The sequence below is a fragment of the Pseudochaenichthys georgianus genome, chromosome 3 (assembly GCF_902827115.2).
Source record: "Pseudochaenichthys georgianus chromosome 3, fPseGeo1.2, whole genome shotgun sequence".
NCBI lineage: Eukaryota > Metazoa > Chordata > Actinopteri > Perciformes > Channichthyidae > Pseudochaenichthys > Pseudochaenichthys georgianus.
In genome coordinates this window covers 38285549-38311308 of record NC_047505.1, presented here as the reverse complement: position 1 = coordinate 38311308, position 25760 = coordinate 38285549, and the positions used below count along the sequence as shown (strand labels likewise).

The 25760-nt window shown below is 39.9% G+C and overlaps 3 protein-coding genes across 4 annotated transcripts; 1 reads left to right on the top strand and 2 right to left on the bottom strand.

Moving 5' to 3' along the window:
- Window positions 1–3044: 3044 nt before the first annotated feature.
- nudt21 (nudix hydrolase 21) lies at window positions 3045–6078 on the bottom strand. Its single transcript, XM_034112556.2, has 6 exons — window positions 5779–6078; window positions 4790–4990; window positions 4644–4707; window positions 4470–4559; window positions 3502–3577; window positions 3045–3409 (listed from the first exon to the last, which is right to left on the bottom strand). Exons 1-6 carry the CDS (start codon window positions 5898–5900, stop codon window positions 3264–3266), a joined length of 699 nt encoding a protein of 232 aa, XP_033968447.1. The 5' UTR covers window positions 5901–6078; the 3' UTR covers window positions 3045–3263.
- Window positions 6079–6662: 584 nt separating this feature from the next.
- LOC117465638 (mucin-2-like) lies at window positions 6663–12778 on the bottom strand. Its single transcript, XM_034108577.1, has 8 exons — window positions 12621–12778; window positions 11678–11781; window positions 11104–11557; window positions 10244–10336; window positions 10122–10158; window positions 9833–9898; window positions 7769–9082; window positions 6663–7257 (listed from the first exon to the last, which is right to left on the bottom strand). The coding sequence occupies exons 1-8, from the start codon at window positions 12717–12719 to the stop codon at window positions 6980–6982; spliced, it is 2445 nt and encodes an 814-aa protein (XP_033964468.1). The 5' UTR covers window positions 12720–12778; the 3' UTR covers window positions 6663–6979.
- A 2347-nt stretch (window positions 12779–15125) lies between these two features.
- LOC117468175 (transcriptional repressor CTCF-like) lies at window positions 15126–24716 on the top strand. Of its 2 annotated transcripts, none has more exons than XM_034112188.2 (13): window positions 15126–15291; window positions 16915–17186; window positions 17953–18135; window positions 18428–18809; window positions 18915–19085; window positions 19313–19446; window positions 19536–19656; window positions 19748–19897; window positions 20043–20203; window positions 20295–20477; window positions 20561–20699; window positions 20987–21130; window positions 23273–24716. In XM_034112188.2, the coding sequence occupies exons 2-13, from the start codon at window positions 16935–16937 to the stop codon at window positions 23521–23523; spliced, it is 2271 nt and encodes a 756-aa protein (XP_033968079.1). In that variant the 5' UTR covers window positions 15126–15291; window positions 16915–16934; the 3' UTR covers window positions 23524–24716. The 2 variants fall into 2 exon arrangements, with proteins under 2 accessions (XP_033968079.1, XP_033968088.1); XM_034112197.2 differs by lacking the exon at window positions 15126–15291 and adding an exon at window positions 15471–15718.
- Window positions 24717–25760: the final 1044 nt, after the last annotated feature.

Sequence of the window (25760 nt, the reverse complement as noted above, 5' to 3'; positions counted from 1 at the left end):
CGTCGCTGGTAAATGACGTGAAACGCGTGGGTGATTTTGCCCTGAACTCAGACTGTCAGGCAGCGTTGTATATCAGACGTTTAAAATGGCACTTTGTTTGTTTTAAACTATGGTTTTAAATTATGTGTAATGCTCACAAATATATTTTAAAATTATCTATAATTTATTTAATTAATAATTTGAATGTTTATTTACTTTCTGCTGCCTTATTACCTTTTATGGAGCCACCTAGTCAGTGATGGATAGTAGCAAAGTACATTTGCTCAAGTACTGTCCTTGAGGACAATTTTGAGTTACTTGTACTTCACCTGAGTATTCTCAGTTCATGCTACTTTTTACATGTATTACAGAATATTTTCTGATTTTTTACGTTTAGATGTGTAAATACTCAAGTGCATTTTTGCTTTGCAAATGGAGACTTTTGTTAAATCTCAAAGATATATATAATATTATTTAACGACTGTATTGTTTAACTTTTTATGTTCAGGTCAGTTTGTTCACCTTGATGCAAGACCATTCCCCCAATCAAGTCTAAACTGTGTGCATTATCACAAAGCCATTAAAGAATAACACAGCTAAAAAAAAAATGTAATTGAAATGTGCGGACAAAAACAACATTTTAAAACATGGCTGTTTTGTTTTTTTAAATTGATTGGATTTTTTCAATAATATTTTTGCCAGAATTAACATTATTTCTTGTAAACATAAATAATTATCATTCAGCGACTCAGTTGCTCTTTGTACTTACAACAAAAACATACTCAAAAAGGACTTTTTATTAAAAAGAAAGAAAAACACAGCGTTGTTACAGGTTAAAACAACAGGATGTAGTTTGTTTAATCAAACTTGGGCCTCCTTAGAAGAAACATAAAATCTGATTCTTAGCAAACTGGAATACAGACTAAAACACTTGCAGTTTCTCAAGATTAAAAAAGATTACAAAATAAACAGAAAAAAACCAGTATAAACACCCCTGTGAAATGTAAATATACCCGACATGACAAGCTTTCTTTTGTGAAAGTTGAGCTAAAGATGAACGTTTTTTTTCTCCACATTGTCTCTCATCTTCACTCACAAAGGACTGCACTCACAGAGACAGCCAGACGTACTCCTGTGCACTCAAGTTAGTTGTAAATGAAGTTGAACCTATAAAAAGATAATTATTCAATTTCAGTTCATGTTTAAGAGACTATTTGCACAATCATGGCATTGAGATTGTTTCCATCTTTTATATATTTTCTTCTCTGTTAAATGTAACCTGTGGAGTTTGAAGCTATTGATGAGTGAGCCGTAGAAAAGGCAGACGAGAAGACTTCAAAAAAATGAATTAAACCGAATCCAGATTTAAAATAGATGTTTTACGCATTTACAACAGTGGTTGTATAAAAACAAGGAAACTCCACAGGGCACCTTTAAAAGGAACACTTCACCCTTAAAATGATCACGTGTACATAAATTACTCACCGCGATTATCTTGAATTCTTGAAGAAAACGTTCACATGCCACCGTGGAGAACGAAGAATCAAAAAACATATTAATTCCTGAATAATTATAGGTTGATGGGGGCTGTGTTTAAGAACATCAACTTTATCAAATCATCTATTTTCAAACTCTTAAAAAACCTTCTGTATCTTTCAAATGTATGCATACTATTTCCCAAAAACATACTATTTTCAAATCTTCCGCCACTACTGTCTCATGCACACACATTAGGCTGCAGTGTTGCATTCAGGGTAACACGCGTAGTGTAATTAATATCCTAGTGATTATTTAAAGGCTGATGTATTGTGTTAATTCATAAGAGTTCATGCAGGAGTCTTGCGTTTTTTTCGCTGAGCACCATCAATCTGCCGCAAAGAGAATTTCTTTTCAGCAAGACAAAAGGGAAAAAACTAATATCCCTGCAGATCTGAATGTGTGGCGTTGCAAGCTTCTATTGAGGTTTTTGAATTGAAGGTTCAAATGTTTGTCGTAATATGTTATGACGTCATCCCCCTAGTATTAATTTCTTTTTAAAAAATCCTTAATTTTCTTTACGTTGGACAGCCCTGATATTACAGTGGCGTGCCTTCCTTTGTGTGCGGCAAGCAGTTCTTTGATCGCATTGAAAATAGTTTTTGAAAAGGCCAAATGCCAGCAAATTTAGATTCAAGCTGCATTTTGTTACAAAAAAACATGTTAACACCTATACACCCATGGAATTTAATTCCACAAAGTGTACCACTCATAACGGCCCGTCGCGAAGCGTGACGTCACCCCATTCAAAGTGAACGGGCAGAAGTGTTGAAGCTTCAACGCACTCCGCCGTGTGGATGGGCCGTGACAGCCCGTCCACACTAAAGCTTCGACAGCTTCAAAAACGGTTTCCAACGCGTCTGCCCATTCACTTTGAATGGGGTGACGTCACTTTTCGCCGAACTGCATTGTGGGAAGCAGAGCGGAGCTTTCCTGGCGTTTCAGGCTGCAAAAGTTGAGCAATGTTCAACTTTTGAAGCTTTCGGTGGAAGCGTCAGCCAATCAAATCATATGCCAGTACAAGCTCTAGCCAATCAAACCGCTGCTTGTGTGTCAGGGGCGGGAGATTCATGTGATTGGTTGTTGGTCGAGCTTCAGACACGCCCAGCTCCAAGCTTTTTTTGAAGCTGTAGTGTGGACGGGCCGTGAGTGTAGTGAAATCTAATCCTTATCTGAAACAGTGCACAACTACCGAGATTACTGCTCCAAGTACTCCTGGTACTAGGATGGGTTAAAAGCAGAGAACAAATGTCACTGTGTGTTCTGCGTGTGTGACCATTAAAGAGGGTTTCATCCCTCCGATTCTATCTTCTATCTTTAAACGGAATTAATAGACATGCAAAAAAGAAAAAAGCAACGCAGCTTCACACTGCCCTGCATGTTTGTTATTCTTAAGAACAATCAGCTGCCTTCAATCTTCATCTGCAAAAACCTTGTGTACGTGTCTCAAGTGTTGACATTTCAGAAGAATACTATCAGAGAAAGCTCTTTAGTAGTCTTTACATTCATTGGGCTTTCACTGTGTAAACTGGTGTTGATAAAAATGTTTATTATGTTACACTCCAAACATGAAAGAAAACCAATTGAATTTTTTTTTTATAAAAGTTACAGGTTGTACAGGTTTTGTCGACAATTTTACATCCTTGATACAGACAGTTCACATAACTATATTCTAATAGCCCTTCAGTTTTTAATTCAACCACAGGCACAATCAACAGAAGAAAAAAAAAAAACACAGAGTGTCTCACTTAGCTACTTACACAGTGACACAAACTATACCTGCTCAAAAGCTGTGGTAGGCTGGAAATGATTGGTCCATAGCCAGGAGCGTTGTCATACAATTCAAACAACGGTGCTGCCACCAGTTTATAGTTTTTGGGGACAGCAAACAGCGCTGTGGAAACAAGAAATCCCAGGTTTTCAACTCTGTCTGCGATTTATTCTCCATTAAACATCTGTGCAAAATTAAAATGTACATATACTGACCTTTTTCCTGCAACTGAACCAGGAACAGCTTCTTATGCTCCTTAGGTTTGGTGATGTGTGCTGGGATATATGGATACTGCAAAAGAAACAACTTTTTATTAGTTCACATTTGCACGAACGGATAAACAAAATCATTACTGAGCACAGAGGGTGTTTCTCAATTTCGCGTACGCTTGCTTGGTAGCACGTCTTCTGAGTCACTTGCTTCAGAAGCGAGGCAAGAATACTTCCTGGCATTCGGAAAACGAAGAGTGGAACAGGCGAGCAAGTGTGCGTCATATGAGAGGCCCCGCCTTACATTTTCCGTCACAGATTTGGGGAAATTGGTCCGTGCGCAAAGCATTGTGGGGATTTTAAGACCGCGGAGTCTACACATGTGCAGCCTCGAAATTTCTCGCTACGATGTACACCAGGCTCGGTAGAATTCCAAGTATGCTGGACATTGGAACAGTACTTCGGCGGCACTCAATGACGTAGTATGCTTGAAATAGTGGCTCTGGAGCAGCTTTACTCGACATTGAGAAACACCCAGAGACTTGAACTAAACTTTTTTTCTGGATTTATGAAGCAAAAAAATGGCAGCCTTCTGAAATGTGTTGTAACTGACTTCCAGTGTAGAGTAACTCTACAGGAAAAATAAAACGACTGAAACTACAATCAACTTTGTTTATTATGTTTGAGAAATTCTTAGTATCTCACATAAGTAATGTTGTAAGGTTAGCATAGACATTAAATGTAATAACGAATTGATTATATATCAAATCACTAAATCCTAAACAAACAAATAACATTAAGAACCACGTTCACCGGGGCAAAAGATACTGACCAGACACTGCTTAAAACTTTAAAAACTGATCTGATAGTGCTTAACTCTTTTCAACTAAAATATTCAAAACACAAAATTCTATTGAAAAGTTATTTCAGTCAATTCAATATTTAAAACGTGTCAGTCATCTGTGTGTACCAACCTGTGGAGGCTCAAAGTTGGGGCGCCACCAGTTGCCGATGCAGTCGTCGATCACCCAGTCCTGCTTCACGCCGTCCTGCCGTCCGAGGATCTAACAGAATACAGAAGTTATTATACATAAACTCCACAATGACCACAGTTACAGCAAGTGAACAGTGTGCCATGATGTAGCTACCTCTGTCATCAGGCGTTTCAGACCCTCCACTTCATCCTCTCCAGGACTCAGCTCTCCTCCGGGCCTGCAGGAGAGAAGCCAACTGTCAGACGAATGCTCAGTAAAAACCTTCTGCTGCTTCACACAGGAGCCTCTGAACTACTCACAGTTTGAAGAAAGTGGTGCCCAGCTGCAGCAGTAACACATGAGGCAGCCTGTGTTCGTGGACGATGAGAACGCCCTCAACTGTCCTCCGCATTCCCATTTTCTCAAACTCTTCCCGCATCCGCAGGAACCGGGCGGCCACTGAACTGTCCTTCTCATACAGGGGCTCTTTGGTGCCGAATGTGTAGTTGGTTAGAGGGTATCTGAAATACAAACATGAAACCTCATTAAGCATGACCAAAGATCAATACAGTGTTTCTTTATCAATTAAAACATCCGCAATAGCCTTCAAGTGGCTTCTTCTGCCAGACAAACAGTCCAAGAACCAGAATTATTGTTATGATGTAACCAAAAAACAAGAAGCCAATCTGTTTATCCTTTATTCATTAAGGAGAACATTGTGAGTTATTGTTGTTCTTTAAGATAATGGGTTACATCAACATTGTTTTCCTATCTGTAATGCAAGAACAATATTGTTAATAAATTGCAAGGCAATGTTATTCCAGTATGTTTTAGTGCCCGTTTTTAAAACAACATTTGGATGAATTACAATTACTTTAAGATGTCATGAAATCTCTATAACCAATTATCATTAGTTGCAACTCTAGAAGTATACACTTTCTAGTGTGGAAAAAACAAGGAAGTCGTCCAATTACATGCTTGGGCAATATTTGAACATCCTAAATAATGTTTCCCCAATCCTACTCTTTCACTTTAACACATTCTTATTTGCTTTTATTGTACAGATTACATGAATTTATTTTGCAAAGAACCTGATTCTGAATCCGAATATAAGTGTAAAAGCAAACACATCCAGGACCAAAACACGACCACACGGTGCATCCAGAGTTACTGTGCTACACGTTGTTTGATGCGACCAGACCCTCCTGGTTCCAACATCGGACATAGAAAGCTAATTGGTGTATTTAGATAGATTTAACTTCAGGGAACTTGATGTTTTTATGTATATATCTGCAGCTGTAGCACTCACAGGTTGATGGTCCTCTCTAGAGACAGGGGTTTCGCGGGCCCGCTGATGTATTTGTTCCCGAACTGAACGGCTCCTCCGCGCGGCCAGCCGGCGTTCGAGCGACTGGGGGGCACGACCGACATCTCTACCACGAACTCGACGAGGCCAAACGCAGCTGCAAGTGAACCTCAAAAGGGTGGAGGGCTAGAAACCTAATGGATTATCAAAAATAGATAAATAATGTCTAAACTATTGTGCGAACAGTACACAACAATTTCTTCGTTGTCGTTTCCTTTGGCCCTCCTTTTCCGGGTGAAGTAGTGCGGGTTCTCTCACCGCGAGCGCCCACTGCTGGTGTGGATGATGATCTTCAAGCGGGTTATATTTCACTGAACTCATATTACTCATATTTTCTACTTGAGTAAAAGTTCAACTGCCAGAGTGTACTCTGTTACGAGTAAATATAGTAATATATTACAGTACCAAAAGTAAAAGTACTGTTTATGCAGATTGGCCCATCTTAGAAAAACGTAAATGTTTTGGTTATAATTATTGCTACATAAAACTGTCAAAAGCTATATTTGTTTGCCATGTTTTAATTAATGCTAAAAATAAAAAATTATTTCGGCTATTATGGATATTATGAACAAACCCATCAGTAAAAAAACATTCATAATAAGGGTAATCTATTAAAGTTTCTAGAGCTTTCAACAACATCTATTAATCTTGCATCAAAGATCATTATTGACCAGAGACAAGGACGACCATGAAGACCATGGGTTTTATAAAAGTTAAGAAAGTTATGTACCCTGAGTTTTCTGTCCAAAAACATGTATTTGTGAAAAATAAAGTATATCACCCGTAAACGAGCAGAAGGAATGCCTCAGTCAATTCAATATTCCATTTAATAGTCATATTTCTCTTTTTCATCTTGTAAACATGGTGTATTTTACCACAGTAGTTGTCTTATGGTACATAATCATACGTGCAATGCAAAAAGTCAAACGAAAGTTAAAAAAGGACAAAGACACTGCTGAATTTGTTGATTACGTCACACCAAGGGGATCTCAGTTCTTTGGTCCACCCTCTGTGGTGTGCTGCTGTAATGTGGTGGTCCCTGTAGGAAGTGCCATGGATCATCTCCCCCTTGACTCTTTACTGTGGTCTCTCTCGCCCCGTCACAGTAGTTGGTCCCGTGTTTAGCAATTTCTTAACTTTTGAATTACTTCCCAACTTCATCTTGTTTTTCCTTCTCTTTCTCCCCCTTGTCGCTACACAGCTCAGCATCTTCTCCTGATGCAGGTTCTTCTTCTTTTGATTTCATTGTGTCTTCTTCGGGTTTGACACTTTCTTTCTGCACTTCTTTTATTATCACCTCGCTGTCAGAATTGAGAGCTGGTTCCTGGTTTTCATTCTCGCCCTCCTTTCCATTGTGGACAACTGTCTTGCTCTCCTCTGTCTCAGTTTGCTTGCTCTTTTGGACCATCTCAAGCTCACCATCTGTTATGTAGAGAGAAAAATACAAAATATGCCCTTCAAAATACATACTTACTTGACAAAATAAAACAAATGTTGTCCCCATTTAACACTTCGGCACAACATATGGTTAAACATTGCCTAATAACAGAAACTGTCCTTGTCTCACTTAGGGAAGACATTTTAAATTGTTGATATTACAAAATTCCTGTTCTGTTTAATTATAAAGAAAGGAATGTATCACAGAACCATGATCCAAAATTATGATAGCATATATTATGATCCTTACTTCCTAAATACACGTATGACAAGATGAGTGTTTTAATTAAATAGTTAAATTCACAATTATATAACGGATTTCTTACATTTTGGGACAGAATAGGACACAACCACGAGTTTAGGAAATGCCTCTGTAATAGGAAGATAGGTTTTGTTTTATACCTTAAATTACTTTTCTTTTAATGAGGCCCCAGAGTGAAAAAGGTTACACTTAAAACCAGATGAAAAAAAAAAGAATATATACAATTTAACTCACATGTGCCCTTTTCTGCGGGCTCTTCACTGGATCTTCCCTCAGGAGATGTCTGCAAGTCATTATCTTGACCTGGACTAGTCAAATGTTGAGAAGCATCACTTCCGTTATCAGGTGTGAGGGTAGAGCTGCCGTCGTTAGTGTTTGGTGGGTCAGAGTCGGTCGTGAGTGAGGAGCAAATTGCAGCTGAGGAAGATGAACTGGTTGGTTTGGTGTCTGCCCGGTATAAAGGGGTGGCAGTGGAAGTGGTGTCTGTGGGGTTTGTCTCACTGGAGGAAGTGGAGGGAACGGATATATCAGCGGGGTCAGAGGTGGCTGGGTGAGTAATGATGGATGAGGAGTTGGTGCAGTCAGTGGATGTAGGGCTTGTTGTGGTGGTGGAAGAGGTGGATATGGTGGGAGGAGGATCGGGAGAAGAAATCAGGAGGGAGTAACGGGTAATGGAGGCGAGAGCTGAAGCTGCAGTTGTAATGGTGTCACTTGGAGGTGGAGATGTTGTTTTAGTGTCAGATGAAACTAATGTAACAGAGCAAGAGGTGACTGAAGGGGAGTCATCACTAGCTTCAGTCACTGAATTCGTTTTAGCAGACAAGCCTGAGGGCATATCTGATGTGCTGGTGGAGGGTGAAGAAGCTGTGGTGGCGACAGAAATAGCTGAATCACCACCAGCAGCAGGATCTACTGAGGGAGAAGTCGATGTAGTTGACAGATTTGTTGTGGAAACCGAGCTTTCATTGCTGGGAGCAAAAACGGTTTCAGAGGTGGTAATGGAAAGCGTAGTTATTGTTGTTGAGGTGGAAGTGACAGAGAGACTGGGAATGACAGACTCAGAGGAAGTGGTGGAAGTAACTGAAGGGGTGGCAGGGGGCTCTGCAGGGGGAGTGGTGCTTGTAAAGGTTGTCTTAGAGATGGAGGTTGGTGGTTCAGCGGTAGTTTCTTCAGGGATAGAAGTTTTACTGTCGTGCTCTGTAACATTCGTGGGTGTTGTAGCTGCAGCAGTGGGGTTAGCGGAGTCAGTGCTTGTATCTGTGTCGGCGGGGGGTTCAGCACTCGTAGAATCGCTTGAGTCAGTGACTGGGTATGAGATCGTCGGTGCAGTAGGAGTGGTGATGGTAGTGAGTGCAGGAGCTGCAGCTGGACTCTGTTTAGTGGGTGTGTTTGTCTCTGCTTCCTGTATCTGGGATAGCTCGTTCTCAGGTGTGTTGCGGCCAGATGTTGTGGGGGGCGGGCCGGGCCTGATAACGGGCTTCGGAAGCAAAGCAGGTTTCCCAGCGGACTCGTGTGCCGACACACTCGGGCGAATTTGATGTCTTGTGTCTACAAAAAAAATGTAATGTGAAAATGATTGCTTATCATATACACAGGGTCTGTTCGAAATTGCATAATAACGGATATTTACACATTATTGATATATTAATAAAACAAATAAGATAATGTAAGTAACCCAGCTCCTCTTGAATCATAATCAATTTCTCTCTGAATTTAAGTGCAATTGTAATTTAATTATTTTGTGTAGTTGTGCTTTTTTAAAGCTTTCTAACGGTCCAGGAGACTCTCTGACAAAACCCTACACTTGATTTTAAGTAACTGGCTAAACAATTGATTTTCTTTCTTTTTTTGTACAATTGTGTAGTGAAAATCTGATATTTAGAAATTCCCAATTCATACCATACGTCAAATTGCATGTGTAATGCTTTCCAACGGCAAGCAGATGTTGTGAATGTGAGAAATTCAAGGATGTATACCAGATAAGCTAAATCTCTGAGTACGAAACCTTATATACTCAACTGGAGCTAACATATTGTAATTTAAAAAACCTGTTTAGCACTAAAGTGATGCCTTAAAATAATTCTGGTAAATATAACATTAAGAGGGAGAGTTCATGTAAACTTAAATTTGGATAAACTGTTTTTGTTCCACAGTCATTTAAGCCTAAGTGTGATAAATCGTGTGTGTGATAAATCGTTAATTTATTAGGCAGTACATACATGTGTTACGTTAGTATGCAATTTTGAACACAGCTATACTGTATTGGAGAGTGAATCCGTGTTGGTGTCTGTGTTTTACCTGATGATGCAGACATCGTTCGAGGTTTAGTAGGTGGTGGTTCAGGTTTACTGTCAATGATAGTACCTGAGGCACAAAGATCATTTACAAGAGGTATTCATTTATTATCCCTTAAGTGGATGGACAGCAGTCGTATCTGCCCAAAGAGATATTCAATCTTTCTTATGGACAAGTGATCCATTTAAAATGGAAAAGGTATCTTTAATCCCTCAACTTCAAAGATCAATTGAGCTTTATTAACACTAAGCCGGAGCAGAGGAGTTTAATCATACTAAACATTGAGACATACCTTCAGATTCTGCTTTTTTCATTTCTCCCTCCGGACTCTAAAAGAGCAAAATAGGTATTTAAACACTTTTCAAAGACCATAACAGTATACATATGTAAATTGAGACATGCCCTTTCACCCACCTGTGTCTCTCCTGGCTGGGCTTTGGAAACTCCAATACGTTGAAGCATGAGATGGAGTTTCTGTTCAAAACTGTGTTGGCCTTCAAATTGTTTCTGAAATCGGCAACAGCAAAGTAGCGAGTGAGCTTCAAAACATAGCACTGATCTAAATGTATACATTATTTAAACTCTACAAACACTGGGAATCATTCACAAACATTTCTGAAATGATACTGTCTTTGTAAACCCACCCATATGGGATTTGTGCTTAAATAAGAAAACAGTCTATGCACACATACGCAGATTTGAATGCTGACATAATTGTGCAAAATCTGTGATCATAGCAATTCTTGTAATTCTACCAAAAATATTATACAGGATATAATTTCCAATAAATTGTTCATCATTGATAATAAGTATCATAATGAATTACAGGAAAGTGGTCTTCTCAAGATACAGCTTTTGTGAAGCAAGTAATAGCATTAGCATTTACCCAGAACTACATTTGAAGCTCATTTGGCTTTTACTTCTTGCAAACATCCTCCACTTCAAAACTACGAAAAAATTATATTTTTTAAAGGTTGGAGTCCAGTACTACACCATCTTTATGCTTTCTTTTTAACATTCTTGACTTAATTCTCTTAAATTATATTTTCTGTGTGCAGGATCCTGCAATCTTATACCATAGTACCCTGCGTATTTGCCATTTGTAGCTAGGCTAATTCAGATTAGATGCACAAGGTCAATTCATGATATCTTCATTATAAGAATAAGGCATACAAATAATCCTGGTTTAACAACGTATAATGGATCTGACCAAATCCATCTACAAGACATTTAGGAATATATTTAGATACTGGTTTATAATAGGGCCCACTCACCTTTGAAGTGTTTCTTGCATTAGTAGTCCCTGCTGCAGCTGATCCAGAAAGCAGAATGAGAGACTGGGACTTCCCCTCTCTGAGAGCTCGGCGGGGAGGCCCAGTTTCACCCCTCATTGGAGCACCCGTTGTCTCATGAACAGCGGCATCTCCAGTAACAGCACTGGGAGTCTCTTTCCCCTTCTCCTTTTCATTCTCCTTGTCGTGTTCCTTGACTCGGTCTTTATCTTTTTCGGCTCTGGCGACCTCCCTGAGCGGGCGGATGAGATCAGCGATGGAGGCCTTTTTGGGTCGCCCCTCCTGGCTTGGTTCTGATTTCAGACCTCGTCTCTTTCTGAGGGTAAAGAAGTCTCCGAGCTTCCTTCTTAGTGTTTTTGTCGGTGGTGGACAAGGGACAGAGCTGGCAGGAGCTACTTCTTCATGCACTGTGATAGATTCCTCTTCTTGCTTTGTCCTATTTAAAAGGATCGTATACTGTCAAACAGTTCTCTAGAAATAGTTTATTCATTTATAATTGGTATCCAAATTACTATCAAGGAGCCATAAAGAGAAAAATTAGGCAGCTGATACTCACGGTGAATCAGTAGGAAGTACTCTCTTGGTAAAGAACTCTTCAACTCCTTCATCCACTCTCCCCATGAGCTCAAGGACTTCATTGTCACTCTCAATTATTGTCTCCTTATTACCACACACAAACACAGAAAAACATTTTACACCAAAGATCAAACACACTGATGTAGAAGAGCAGCTTGAATCGAATGTAGTATTACATACATAACCCTCACATATAAAAAAAAAACACACACTCGGGCACTTCTGCCTCTATAGGTGTATTTTGGTTTGAATCTCTCATGCTAAAAACCAGCCTCCTGGGAGTCAGTTGCTCAGTAACGTACAATGGGGGGGCGTCACTAGATTTCACATGCAGAATGAAAGCAAGATAACTCATTTTCCAAATGTAGGTAATGTGATATCAAAATTGCAGCTGCATCATCCTGATCATATTAACATCTGTAGCCACAAGTAGCAATACAAATCAGGAGGTTGACTGCAGAACACAAATTTAGCAGAAGTCACTGATACTTGATATCCTGTCTGGGGAATTGCTTTATTTTAGTCTCCCTGAGCATCGGCTCCAAGGGAGTGACTGCATGTCTACAAGCTACTGTGACAAACTGATCAGTGGAAAAATGGAGATGGTCAACATTTTTTTTTCTCGATACTATGGAAAAATAGGGTAAGACAGAGAAGACATGCAAAACAAAAACTACCGGCCGCTCTCAGACATAGTCATCATGCTTTCACACACAGAAATACCAAGTGTGTGTTCATCAAACAGCCGGTGACCGTTACAATGGGGCAGCCTTATTCAAAGCAGGGACCAGGCATCTTTCACAGCACTCCCCCTCCATCCTTCCCTTCCCCCTGCTTCTCCCCTCTGTACCCTATTACAGCTCCCCCTTCCATTTTCTCTCCTCACACACTCTCCATCTTTCCCAAAAACCTCTCTGATGTACCTGTGGTCTGCTGGGGCGATAGTTGAGTTTTTGTCGATGAGGTCTTGGTCTGCTCTGGGTGTAGTGCCGGAGAGCTGGTCCGCCCAATGGCAGCTCCATTGGGGAGACACGGCACGCTGTTGCTGTGGAGCTCTGTTGCCGAGGCACGGTTGCTAAGAGCTCAGGCAGCAGCAGTATGTAATGCTCTCTGAAGTGGGAGGGGCCGGGCCGGCTAGACTGACACATCTGACAACAGAGCCTCGCCTTTCTCTGCCCCCTCCCCTACTAGAGGACAACCATGAGAAAAAAAGATGGTGATCAAATAAGAAGAGGCAGGAGGGAGATGGAGGGAATAAAGTGGACACACTGAGATTTGTTTCATCCCTGCATCCATCCGAGTGGAAGAATATATGAGTTTGATATGGAAAGAGTTGAAATGAACAAAATGTTCTATTGGTTACGTAACACATTAATAATTTATTTTATATGCGGAACAGATGCCCTGAAAGGCTGTAATTCAAAGTGAGGTGTATCATTTGTACTAAAGGAAACTGTCCTTTCTGGTATCGTAAGAAATAATGAGGATTTAAGAAGGCTGCACAATATATTGTTTTAATTTGAATGATGATTTAAATGTTCCTGATAAACACAATGCAAGAGACTCTTAAAGAAATGTTTTTAGTGATTAGTGAAATAAAAAATAAAACATAAAAGACAAACACAGACATATATTATATATATATACATATATATAAAAAGTATATACATATACGTATTATATTAATATGTTTAAAATATCTGTTTATTTATCAGAAGTAATAGGCTATATGTATTGCATTATTCAAGGTTATCGCACATCACCTATTTTTCTCACATCTTGCTGCCAACGATTGAGTCACAATAAAATATTTGTAATGTATTTCATTAAAAAAAAATGCTCACGATTTTTTTATCAATCAGCCTAGATTTAGTTTGTAACGCCAGATTCTTGCTAATTCCACAGATGATTGTTAGATATCTTGATAATGATCTGTAAGAGTTGATCAGAAACCATAACATTTGACACACCCACAGCACCAATGTCGCATCTTAATCATCCATCCATGAGGTAATGTCTATGGGAGTTTCATGGGAATTATTTTCTCATATGATATTCAAACAGGGCAACTCAATTCCCAGTTTGAAACACTTTGATATTTAAATGTATAATTTAAACTGGCTTCAGTGGCACAATAGAAAATTATTCAATATTATTCAATATTGGTTAAAAACTGACCCATAACATTTTTAGGCACAATATTTATTTTCTAGATTCACTTTTGAGCATTTAACTCTAAACAGGAACACATAAATAACTTGTTTCCCACTAATGAACCAATGTCAGGTTTTCCATATATGGCATCAGCTAGTGCAGATGTAACATAACTACAGTAGGTTTATTGCAACTAAGAAGTAAATCAAATAAATATCTATTTTGTAAAGTTAGGTGATGAGATAACAATTTATTGGGATTTGGACGGTATCAGTTTTTTTTTATTTGTTTATTTAAAATGCAGGTAAACAGATCCAAAATAGGGCCTTCAGGTGATGATTTAGTGGGAAAATTTTAACTCAAACAGACACTATGAAACGGTTATCTAAATAAAGGTTTGAAATGAAAATCCCTGGGGATGATCCGATCCGTTGTAAGGCCCTACACATAGATAAAACTGTTATTATTTATCTTTACACAGTTTATATGCCACAACATCCACACTGCCCCCTTGTGGCTGATTTTAGGAAGTAACAAAATGACTTCTGACCTAGTAGTTAGTAGGTTTAGACCAGTCTATGGTTTAGACATCATGCTCGATAAAAAGTGATCTTCCCTTCTCATCAGAAAACTAATCAATAATCGTTCAGTTCTTTAAAAAAAGAATCTTAATATGGGAGGAATATGATAAATAACTGGCCAGTCTTATCAAGCTCCTCGCCAATAGAGGGTTTACCCAGGGAATTTCTTTCAATGAGGGTATACAAAAAACGAAAGGCTTCTCAATAATAGGATCTGCTGCTTGCATACAATATTTGTTCAAATGTGTCTGCATGAAATGTATTTACTGTGCGTTTACTTTGAATGATGTTATGCAGATATAGCCTACTGTTAAAATGTAAATTATTTCAGCTGACATTACTGTGTTGTTCTGCCTTTATAGTCTATTGACCTGTTTTACTTAAACATTGTGTCATAGACTTAGAGGGAACCTGACCTTTATACTTTTAACAAATAAATAAATGAGACACCTATGGCAATGTCTTAAAAACCCTGAAGATAAGTAACCAACATGTTTAATATTCAGCTGATATCCCTCCTAGTGTGATAGAGCTAAACAGCGCCAGCTAAACATTCTGAATGAAGTCACTGAATTTGGTGCAACAACCGGACGCCACGCCCACGACTGAATTCAAATCTGGCGCCCAGCACCCTCACCCTGTTCCCGGACACTCCCCTTCACTCCCTCCGGTGCTGTTTGTGCGCAGCCTCCGTAGCTCTTAAAGGGCCGCCATTTTGTGTAAGGCCCACTCTTCCTAAGCGGGAGAAAATTATTAGTCCGCCATTCAGCACGTACGGACGTTCAACCCGGGATCCTGAGGAACAACCACCTACACAGAACTCCCGACTGAATATACCGGACAAAAGAATCGACCGAGAGTAAGTGCAGAGGTTCATTTACCCCGATCACGGAGAGGTTTTTGTAGGAGCCGACGCCGGCCTCTAGGTGTCACGGTAGGGCTTACCGACCAGGCGGCTGGCGGGGGGTGTTTGTCTCCCTCTATCGTTATCCAAAACGCACTAAATCTGTCTATAAACTGCAACTCCGTGTCCCAGTTGAGCGTTTTGTTGCTTTTCACCTGACATAGTGGAGTATTTGTGCAGGGGTGGTTGTATGTATGGGTATTTCAGTTTTAAGTTTGTTCAGGCCTGACGTCCATCTTATCGTGCCCTTTGTTTCCTGTTTTCACATCGCGCCTCCCGAGTAAACTAACACGAGTTCATGTAAAAGTAGTGTCGTTTGTTTCAACTATGTAGCGATTCTCCACTTAGGAACTATACGACGAATAAGGTGTTAGAAAGAAATGTAAGTGCTTTTAAAACGGGGGGGATGAGTTACTGCTAAGTATCGATTGATTGATGGCTGATAGCATTTTCTTAACAACACAGGAAGACGAAGATAATCACTTTTCTAAAGTTCTCTTCACTGTTTGACATCATAACGATGGGATTTTATGCAGGATAAACTAACAGTTATGGCTCTTTTGCATCTGATTTGCTCCCCTGCGGTTTACTCAAAGCTCTTGACACTACTTTATTCGACTCAAACAGATACTTTTATACAACTCTTCAAAGTCTAGGAGTCCATGTGTGCTCAATCGTATCCAGATTCCTGTATTATGGCAAATGAATGCGATATAGGGTTGATAATGTCTTGCTTAATCTTTTAACAACTCAAAGCATCAACTGCTCCAAATACGTGTACTAGAAAAGCAACAGCACGAACAAATAGACAGATTATTCTGTCAAAAATAATTGAAGTCACTATCAAACAGTCTACGACATCAGTGCTGTGCAATAACACGTGTGTGCAATATGTGGTATTATTATTACTGGCTGCATTCTTATTAGTTTGACAATTTCAATACTCCAACAAGATTCTGTAGGCAACTCAATATATAACTTTACTTCTGCTACCTAGCATCTACCACACACACTTCATGTTACACCTAAATGATTTGATAAATACTGCAGCTGTTAATTGTTTACTAAAGTGTGTGTGTGTGGCCTTTTTATTACGAATGTCTACTTGTAATAACTTTATTGTAAAAAAAAATGTATTTTAAATATTAAGTGCATGCCATTTATCTAATCATGTTTGAATTTCCATACATTATTAAGAGAAACCCCATTGATTATATTTAATGCAGAAAGCATTAGCCATGTTTATTAGATCATTAAATGTAAAATTAGTGGCTCTTTGTGAAAATCTATAGAGGAGTAAGGGCCTTTTTTTAATATAACAACATCCCAGCCCCTGGTGGAGATTTTGAAATATCCACAGGTGATAATACTACACCACAATAGACCCCAAAGGAAATGCAGTTTCATTTGTTCTGCTCCCCACATATAAGAAAAGAAAAAGCTAATGTGCCGATGATTCTTTTAAAGAGTAAGGTCCCATCTGTAAATGTATTCAGCCAGCTATATTTGTCTTTATAAAGCGATATTTTGCCTCTGTTAGTCCTTGTTTTAATTTGATGCCTGTTTTCTCTAATCAAGGTGTTACTAAGTCCGTCGCCATGGAGGGCGAGGTTGCTTCCATGGAGACCAGTGATGAACTGGCTCCTGATGGAAAGTGCCTGACAGAGAGCGGAGACGCTCTGATACAGGGGGCCGTCCTGGCTGCACAGGGGGACGTGACTGACAACATGGAGATGCTGGTGATGGACGCTCTTGATCCCGCTCTGTTACAAATGAAGACAGAGGTGTTGGAGAGTGGAGGCACGGTGACTGTTACTGGTGGAGATGAGGGTCAGATCATCACACTTCAGGTATGTGAAGATCACGTTGATCAATACAAGTTCTGTCTAATGTTTGATTAACGGTACGTCCACACAGCAGCTTTAAACAAATCTTCCAACGCTTCTCTGCCCATTGACTTTGAATGGGGATGACGTCACTTTGCCTCGCTTTTCGCCGAACTGCATTGTGGGGGAGCGAAGCGAAGATTTACAGGATTCATAAGTTGAGCAATGTTCAACTTTTGAAGCTGAGCTGGAAGCGTCAGCCAATCAAATCCCGTTTATGCAAATCTGACAGTAGAAGAGCTAGCCAATCAAACCGCGTGTAAGCAGGGAGAACCAAACCGCAGTTCATTTCCTCATATTCCAAACGAGAAATTACGGTAGCAAATCACCCGGTTCTTTACGACCAGAACTATTAACGGGATACAAACCGGAGGAACCAGGCACGGAGGGAGGTGGCAGAGACAGTGGGTGAAACTGGTAGGTTTTCGCCTGTTTGGGGAGTTTATATATATATATATATATATATATATATATATATATATATATATATATATATATATATATATATATTGCTCGCATAAAATCCCCGGTGTTTTTTGCTTTGTATGTCGGGGGCGGGAGATTCATGTGATTGGTTGTTGGTCGCGTTGCTCGCAAAAAATCCCCAAGCTTTCAGACACGCCCAGCTCCAAGATTTTCAAGATTTTTGAAAAGCTGCTGTGTGGACGTACCTTAACAGCTTTGTTTGGGATATCATGTTAATTAAAGGGTTGTATGTTTCCCCATGCAGGTGGTGAACATGGAGGAGCAGGCAGGAGGTGCACTAAGTCTCGGTCAGCTGCAGCTGGTGCAGGTTCCCGTCACAGCAACCAATGTAGGGGGGCTCCAGGCCACTTATGTTGACGCGTCAAATGCAAACAAGGATTCAGATCCGGTTATCTGTCACACTCTTCCCTTGCCCGAGGGCTTCCAGGTGAGAAAAAAACTATAGCAAGAACGTCTGTTCTCAAATTTGTTATTACAGAATTAAGTCTGATCTAACTTTAGGAATCCCAGATTATTGGAGACCGTCAATCAATTGTATATCCACTTTTATTTCAACCAATACTAATTTTTCAACTAGCCAAGCTTAACAAATATGAAAATACTATGTTTTTCTTTGAATTGCAAAAACATAAACCAGAATTGTGAAAATTAGGTATTCTCTTCTTTTTGTGAAAATTATAAAAGCTAACTTGATATGCATTTGAAATGTGTTCTTTTAGGTGGTTAAAGTGGGAGCCAATGGTGAGGTAGAGACTGTAGAGCAGGAGGAGCTTCAAGCAGCACACGATGAGCTTCAATGTGTGAGGGGAGAGGAGGAGGAGGAGGAGGAGGAAGAGCCTGCAGAAATGGAAACCAATGTGTCTCAACAAGAAGACCCAGAATGGACCAAGGACCCAGACTACCAGCCCATCTCCGGCCTCCGTGGTAAAGGGAAGAAGGGAAAGAAGAGCCGCCTGCGCTACGGAGAGGGCGATCGGGACATGGATGTTTCTGTGTACGACTTTGAAGAAGAGCAGCAGGAGGGGATGCTGTCTGAAGTGAATGCAGAGAAGGTTGTGGGCAACATGAAGCCACCAAAGCCCACCAAGATCAAGAAGAAAGGTTAATATTTGACGAGGTTTCATTAGACATTTTGACATGATGATGAAAGACTCAACATTTATTGTGGTTGTGTCTTTTATTTTAAATATTAAAACGTGTTTGCAGGTGTAAAGAAGACTTTCCAGTGCGAGTTGTGTAGCTACACCTGTCCAAGGCGCTCCAACCTGGACAGACACATGAAGAGCCATACAGACGAGAGGCCACATAAATGTCACTTGTGTGGGCGGGCCTTCCGAACGGTCACTCTGCTGAGAAACCACCTCAATACACACACAGGTAATGCAAACATAATTATTCTTGTGTAGGTAACACTTTATCTACAGTTGAAATATTTAGATAAATTGATGTGGAAAATGTTCCTAATTTATGGCTAGTTTCAGATTCTGAATTTTGTTATCCCTCCTATTGTGTCACTACTCAGTTTCTTTACTTTGTGTGTCATGTTGAAGCCAAAGCAGGAATGATATATCTTTATTAATAAGTGGCAACTTTTCTTTCTTTAGGCACTCGTCCACATAAATGCCAAGACTGCGACATGGCATTTGTGACCAGCGGAGAGTTGGTGCGTCATCGGCGCTACAAACACACGCATGAGAAGCCCTTCAAGTGCTCCATGTGTGACTACTGCAGTGTGGAGGCAAGTAATCACTTTTTGATCAGAGAGCTCATCTGCGATGAACATCCAGGCATGATCACTTATTTTAAGTTTTCTGTATTTTTCTCCAGGTGAGCAAGTTGAAAAGGCACATCCGCTCTCATACAGGAGAGCGACCTTTCCAGTGCAGTCTGTGCAGCTATGCCAGCAGAGACACCTATAAGCTGAAAAGACACATGAGGACACATTCAGGTGATACACTAACACCATATACACCAATAGAAAATGTTTGGTCCACCTTAAAAAGAATATCTCACTTAAATCTTCTTCTTTTTTTGTGCAGGTGAAAAGCCATACGAGTGCTACATCTGCCATGCCCGGTTCACTCAGAGTGGAACCATGAAGATGCACATTCTGCAGAAACACACGGAGAACGTGGCAAAGTTCCACTGCCCACACTGTGATACGGTCATTGCTCGCAAAAGCGATCTTGGTTAGTAATATATATTTTGTCATTCTGAGCAAGGATTTGCATTAATTTGAACTGAAAGGCTTCAGAGCTGTTTTAGTCTCTATTAATGCAAAATGACAAAGAAACTTTGACGAAGGTTTTCACATCTTTGCCATGTCTTTTCTAGGTGTTCATTTGAGGAAGCAACACTCATTTATTGAGAAGGGAAAGAAGTGCCGTTACTGTGATGCTGTGTTTCATGAGCGATACGCTCTCATCCAGCACCAGAAAACCCACAAGAATGAGAAACGCTTCAAGTGTGAACAGTGTGACTACTGCTGCAGACAGGTGTGTATCCATTTTAATATAAAGCACATGGGCAGTGTTCATTTTCATGATTAATAGATTAGTATTGATCTCTGACCGGTTGCCTCCATAGGAACGCCACATGGTGATGCACAAGCGCACACACACAGGGGAGAAGCCGTTTGCCTGCAGCCAGTGTGACAAAACCTTCAGGCAGAAGCAGCTTCTGGATATGCACTTCAAGCGCTACCACGACCCCAACTTTATCCCCACTGCCTTCGTCTGCTCCAAGTGTAACAAGACGTTCACTCGCAGGGTAGGAGGAATTTTAGCACACCTGCACTTTTTAGTGTTATATACAGCAAGTCTCTGAGTTTTGATTATTTTTGTGCTCCACAGAACACAATGCTGCGTCACACTGAGAACTGCAACGGCGAAGTCGATGAGGATGAGGATGAAAATGGAACTCCTGCGCCCAAAAAGGCACGCCGGGGCAGGAAGAGGAAGATGCAGAGCAGGAGGGACGAGGAAGACACGGGTATGATATGTTACAGAGTTCAGCTATTTTGTGTTACAGTCCCCGAATTTGACATCAGAATATGACATTCGTTCAGAATTTAAAAGGATAAATGTTCTCGCTTTTAATTTGAATGAAAAAGGTTGTGACATGTTTAACTTTCCCAGAAGTATACATTTGCGTTATATCTATATAGCAACAAACTTAGATGGTGATCTTGTACCTTTTTTTGTTTGCGTGTGGCTGTAGTTTCTGCTGTGTTAAACTTTTTTTTTTTTAACATTCTTGTTTTCCTCATTAATCTGTAGAGGATGAACTGGAAGATATCGAGGAGGAAGAGGAGTTAAGTGAGCTTGAGGTGGAACAGGCCCCCCCTGTTGTCCCGATCCCAGCCCCTATCGAGCCCCCAGTCAAGAGGAAACGTGGACGGCCTCCAAAGAACAAACCAGCCAGTAAGAGTCAGACTAAAATACTCGTTGTGATCGTTGTGATCAGCTGTTTTTAGCGCAGTTCTCCAGTGAAGGGGGGAGTCTCCCTCCGCAGCCGGTTGGCGTAGTTTTGGCACAGTTCCGTTGTACAGACCGACGTTAACAGCAGCCCTGTCTGTGCACACGGAGACCGACTCTGTCATCCTGATCTAACCGCCTTCTGGAAAAGCTTCACAAGTACGTCGGTACGCAAATGCGCTTTGTGACACAAGTGACGGTACGCATTTCAGATTACGCACATAACCTGCGTACCAGTTATGTGCACCCCTGTACCAGAGCCATATTATTACTATTATATGGCTCTGCCCTGTACTACAGCAAAAGTATTCTGCGTCGGGACTTCCTGCAACAACACCACGCCGTTATCAAAGATGTTCTATTGAGAAGACGATCACTACGTGACAAAAGTTTTCAAAACCGTGGCTACTGAAATCAATCTTACTAACTGCTGTCTGTGCAATTTACTCCGCGAGTTGGCAGACTTTATTTTGCTTACTTTAACATCATTTTTCATGGTGGGGCTAAGCCATTTCTTGGTATGGGTGTAGCCTACCCCAGCCATACCCTGGCGCTGCCACTGGTGGCACGTATGGGGCGGGCCATTCTGCACATGCGTTAAATATTTTAACGCAATTAATTAAAAAAATTAATTGCCGCCGTTAACGCGATAATTTTGACGGCACTAATATATATGGATTTCAGAAAGCTTCGTTATTGAAGAATATGCAACCTTTGTTGTTCCAATATTTTCTTTTTCATGGGGATAAAGTAGGGCTGCTCAATTAATCGCTATTACGATTTTGGCTTGCAACGATTACGAAAACAACGTAATCGAAATAAAACGATTATTTTCTGTTGGTTTTTCAGTTGAATTATACTTAAAGTTCAGGGTAATCAACTGTTAAAAACATACTATTCACATTTTTTTTTTCAATAAATGGATGTTATCAAAGTAAATGGATAATCGTTTTTAATATCGTGATTATGATTTTTGCCATAATCGAGCAGCCCTAGGATAAAGTGACCATTAGGGATGGGTACCGAACCACGGTATTAAACGGGCCCCGGGGCTGAATTATTAAAGACCGTGGTACCGCTAAGCTCTGACGTTATCGGTCTTTTTATCGGTACTGGAGATATGTAAAACAATATGTCATATGTATTATTGTTACACAAACATTGCAGTTTTAGTGTCGCCAACTCCGTTTCTAAAATGCCAAAATACTGCAAAATGCGTCTATGATTATTCTTGATCTTTCAATCCAGACGAGAGATCTCTCTCCCCCGCCTGCTTGCGAGGGGGTGGGGCTTTTACACACACGCGGCTGCTACATGCAGCAACACACACTGCGGAGATGGCGGAGAGAGCGCGCTCCGAGGTGTGGTTAAACTTTACCCGTTTCGATGTGGACAATGCTCGTTGCCAAAAGTGCAATAAGAGTTTAGCACGTAAGGGCGATAACACGAGCAATTCGTAAAATGTAGCAAAAGTGCACCACATTCAGACGGAGAAATGCACCGGGTTCGACTGTCTTTCTTTCTAGTAGCTCTGTAGCCCCATCCACGAGTAAGGTTTCCACGTCAGGTATTATGTATGCTAGCAGCAACACAGTTAACTCAATTATACAAACATGGGTTAATGATTAGAGGTAACTGAGTTATTTATTTTGTTAAAGTTTCAGCTATTCTGTTAAATAATCTGATGACAGAATAGTAAATACGATTTGTTAAAACATTGTTTCTTTTGATGTGAAATATTATGCATTTAATTTAAATAAAAAGCAATGTTAGGTTTGTTCACAATTTGTTTAGTTACTCTAAAAGTACCGTTAAAAGACCGTATCGATAAAAGTAGTAGTACCGTTAAAACATTAACGATACCATCGCTAGTGACCATGAATATTTCATATGAGAAGTGTTTTGGTTGCATAGAGCCTTTGTGTGCATCTATGCAGATGTAAACAAAGTTTTAGTCTGATATCTACTATATACAAAAATATATATATATATAAAATCATCGGTTTCTTTTTCTAAATCCGTTTTAATTATACTGATTTTTATTTATTATTTAAGTACCTGGGACCTTACCTGAATCTCTCTCCACAGCAGCCGCTATCATCCGTGTGGAGGACGAGGCCACTGGAGAGGTGGATGACATCATCGTGAAGAAGGAGGTGGGAGCCGATCAAGTGGACCAGGATGATGAGACCGTGGAGCAGGTGGTGGTCGGGGGAGAAAAGACCACCATCCAGCTGGAGGAGTTGTCCCAGGAGGAGGAGGAGGGGGCAGTAGAGGCGGAGGCCCCGCCCAACGGAGACCTGACCCCTGAGATGATCCTCAGCATGATGGACCGGTGATGGACGACACCTGTAGACACACAGAGCCCCGATCACATGTTCATTTTAAAATTCTTGGCATAAGATGGCATAGGATAACAAACTCTTGCATCCTGCACAGAAACAAACATCACTGTTGTAATTTAAGATTTGCTTTTTAATCATGTATTGATAATGAGTTTGAGTGAAAACAATATTTTTAATAAGATTTACCTACCAAAAAAGTACGTTTGGGGTGGCTGTAATTCACAGCAGTATCTTTAGCCCTGAAGTTAAGTGGTAGAAAATGGCCTGGCATATGTACATTTCTATAATCCACTAAATGTTTTAACATGGTCGAGCGACTCTTTCCTTATCCAAACTGTGTGTATTTTTACAAAAGATGTGTAAACATTTTCATTTTTTTATTATTTGCAATCCCTTTAGTTTGACATCTGTGTCACTTAAAAATAAAAGTTCACCCATAATATGGATATTGCTTTACCTTGCCTTTAGCGTTACCGAATCCTCACTGAAGAGCTCCATTTACCTCTCAGTTTGGACTAAAACCTACTTCTCAGTGAAATGTGGCTTTTAATAGCAGCAGAAGATGGCAAAGCAAATAACATTTAGGACAAAGCTTTAACAAAGTCACTGAAACTGTCAAACAGACAGGCACCTTTCAGGAAGATGCCACTCCAAGATAAGGAAAGTTACATATTTTTCTCTTTCTGTGGTTAGTAATTCCCTTGTTTTGTTTTGCCAATTTCTAGTTTTCAAAAGCTTAATAGACTGCTTATCTTATGCTCCTTTCTTGCAACACCCCTAGATGACCTGTATGAACTAAGCATTGTCACTGATGAGTTTGAAGAAAGTTGTCTTGCTCCCTTTTGTAGCCATTCCACTTTGGGTTGTTATATTTTTGTACTATTGGCAATGCGATGTAGCAGCTTGAATGATATTTTAATAACGGTGTGGCAGAGGAGAACAGATGTGACTGTACATCCAAGAGACTGATGTAGGTTTCTGCAGCAGTAATGATCTCAATCATGGATATTTAAAATCATTCTTGTTTTGGACAAGTTGTAATGTGTGTGTTAGTAAGCCTCAAGAAATCATGTCTAGAAACATTGTTTATCAACATTTGCTGATTTGTAACAACTGAGTGCTAACACAAATGTTATTGTATTTTGCTTGCAAATCTATTTTATTAAATGGACAACTTGATATCACAATGTTTCCTCATTTGTATAATTGATTGCCATTCAGCTTAAACTAGGCTTTCACCATCATCCCAAACTAAGAGTTTCATCCGAGGATCTGTGTGCAGCCTTTAAACTCAGTAAGCAACGTATCTCGATGACCAAGTGCTCTGGTGGCTTCTATCCATGGAAAAGTCAAAAGCACTTTACACCCAACTACCTCCACTTCTATCTTAGTTTGAATACATATTCCCACCAAATAAAACTGTTTCTGTTTATAGATCATGCTCAACTGTGGCAGTGATGCACATTGGTTCCAATCTCCACAGGAAAAAATACTGACTAACTTATTTCCATGTGACATGTCACATGGTTTTGCATCATGTGAGAAGAGCCTGTTGGGATCATTAAACATGCCTTCAGTGGTATTGTGTTATTCTTTCCCATATTCCTTATGTTTTCTATTTTCTAGTGCTGTTATATCAACAAAATCAGTAATGAGCCTTGATGGCAAGAGGAGTTATGTGCCTTTCATGATACTGAAAAGACTGCTTTATTTTAACCCATTTTTGCAAACTACTATATTTTATTTTTCTCTCTAATTCCCTTGGCATAGTTTTTATTATTCATCTGTAAATGTGGTCTCTGGGCACAGGACTGTTTAAACTAAATATACTGTATATTTGCTGTATTCAGGGTAAAACACAATAGCTATCACATGTCCAAAGAATCATAGCTGTACCTCAGAAACTACAAAGCGATATTTAACTGAAAATACTAGGGACATTTTTACTCTTGTTTATTTTTCTTCCACACTTGCCCCTGCTAACATCTCAATAAATGAGCTAGGAGATCAATTTAATTCAAAATGTTATAGATGCCATTGCTCCAACTAAGAAAATATCTCCATGGAGAAAGGCCATGACCATGAACACAGAAAAAAAGAGTGTCGAAAAGCTGAACGCAGGTGGCGAAAAACAAATCTCCAAGTTCATTATGAAATATATAAAGAGAGACTTGGCTTTTATAATTTGGAATTGAAAATTGCATGACAGTCTTTCTTCTCTGACATCATTG

Coding starts and splice junctions, on each gene's coding strand:
- LOC117468175 (XM_034112188.2), top strand. CDS start 16,935: ATGGAGGGCGAGGTTGCTTCCATGGAGACCAGTGATGAACTGGCTCCT. Junction 20,204..20,294: donor GTGACTACTGCTGCAGACAG/GTGTGTATCCAT, acceptor TTGCCTCCATAG/GAACGCCACATGGTGATGCA. Junction 20,700..20,986: donor GAGGGACGAGGAAGACACGG/GTATGATATGTT, acceptor ATTAATCTGTAG/AGGATGAACTGGAAGATATC.
- LOC117465638 (XM_034108577.1), bottom strand. CDS start 12,719: ATGGAGCTGCCATTGGGCGGACCAGCTCTCCGGCACTACACCCAGAGC. Junction 9,083..9,832: donor AACGATGTCTGCATCATCAG/GTAAAACACAGA, acceptor TTTTTTTTGTAG/ACACAAGACATCAAATTCGC. Junction 7,258..7,768: donor GCCCGCAGAAAAGGGCACAT/GTGAGTTAAATT, acceptor TCTACATAACAG/ATGGTGAGCTTGAGATGGTC.
- nudt21 (XM_034112556.2), bottom strand. CDS start 5,900: ATGTCGGTCGTGCCCCCCAGTCGCTCGAACGCCGGCTGGCCGCGCGGA. Junction 4,708..4,789: donor GGCACCACTTTCTTCAAACT/GTGAGTAGTTCA, acceptor TCTCTCCTGCAG/GCCCGGAGGAGAGCTGAGTC. Junction 3,578..4,469: donor CCAACTTTGAGCCTCCACAG/GTTGGTACACAC, acceptor TTTCTTTTGCAG/TATCCATATATCCCAGCACA.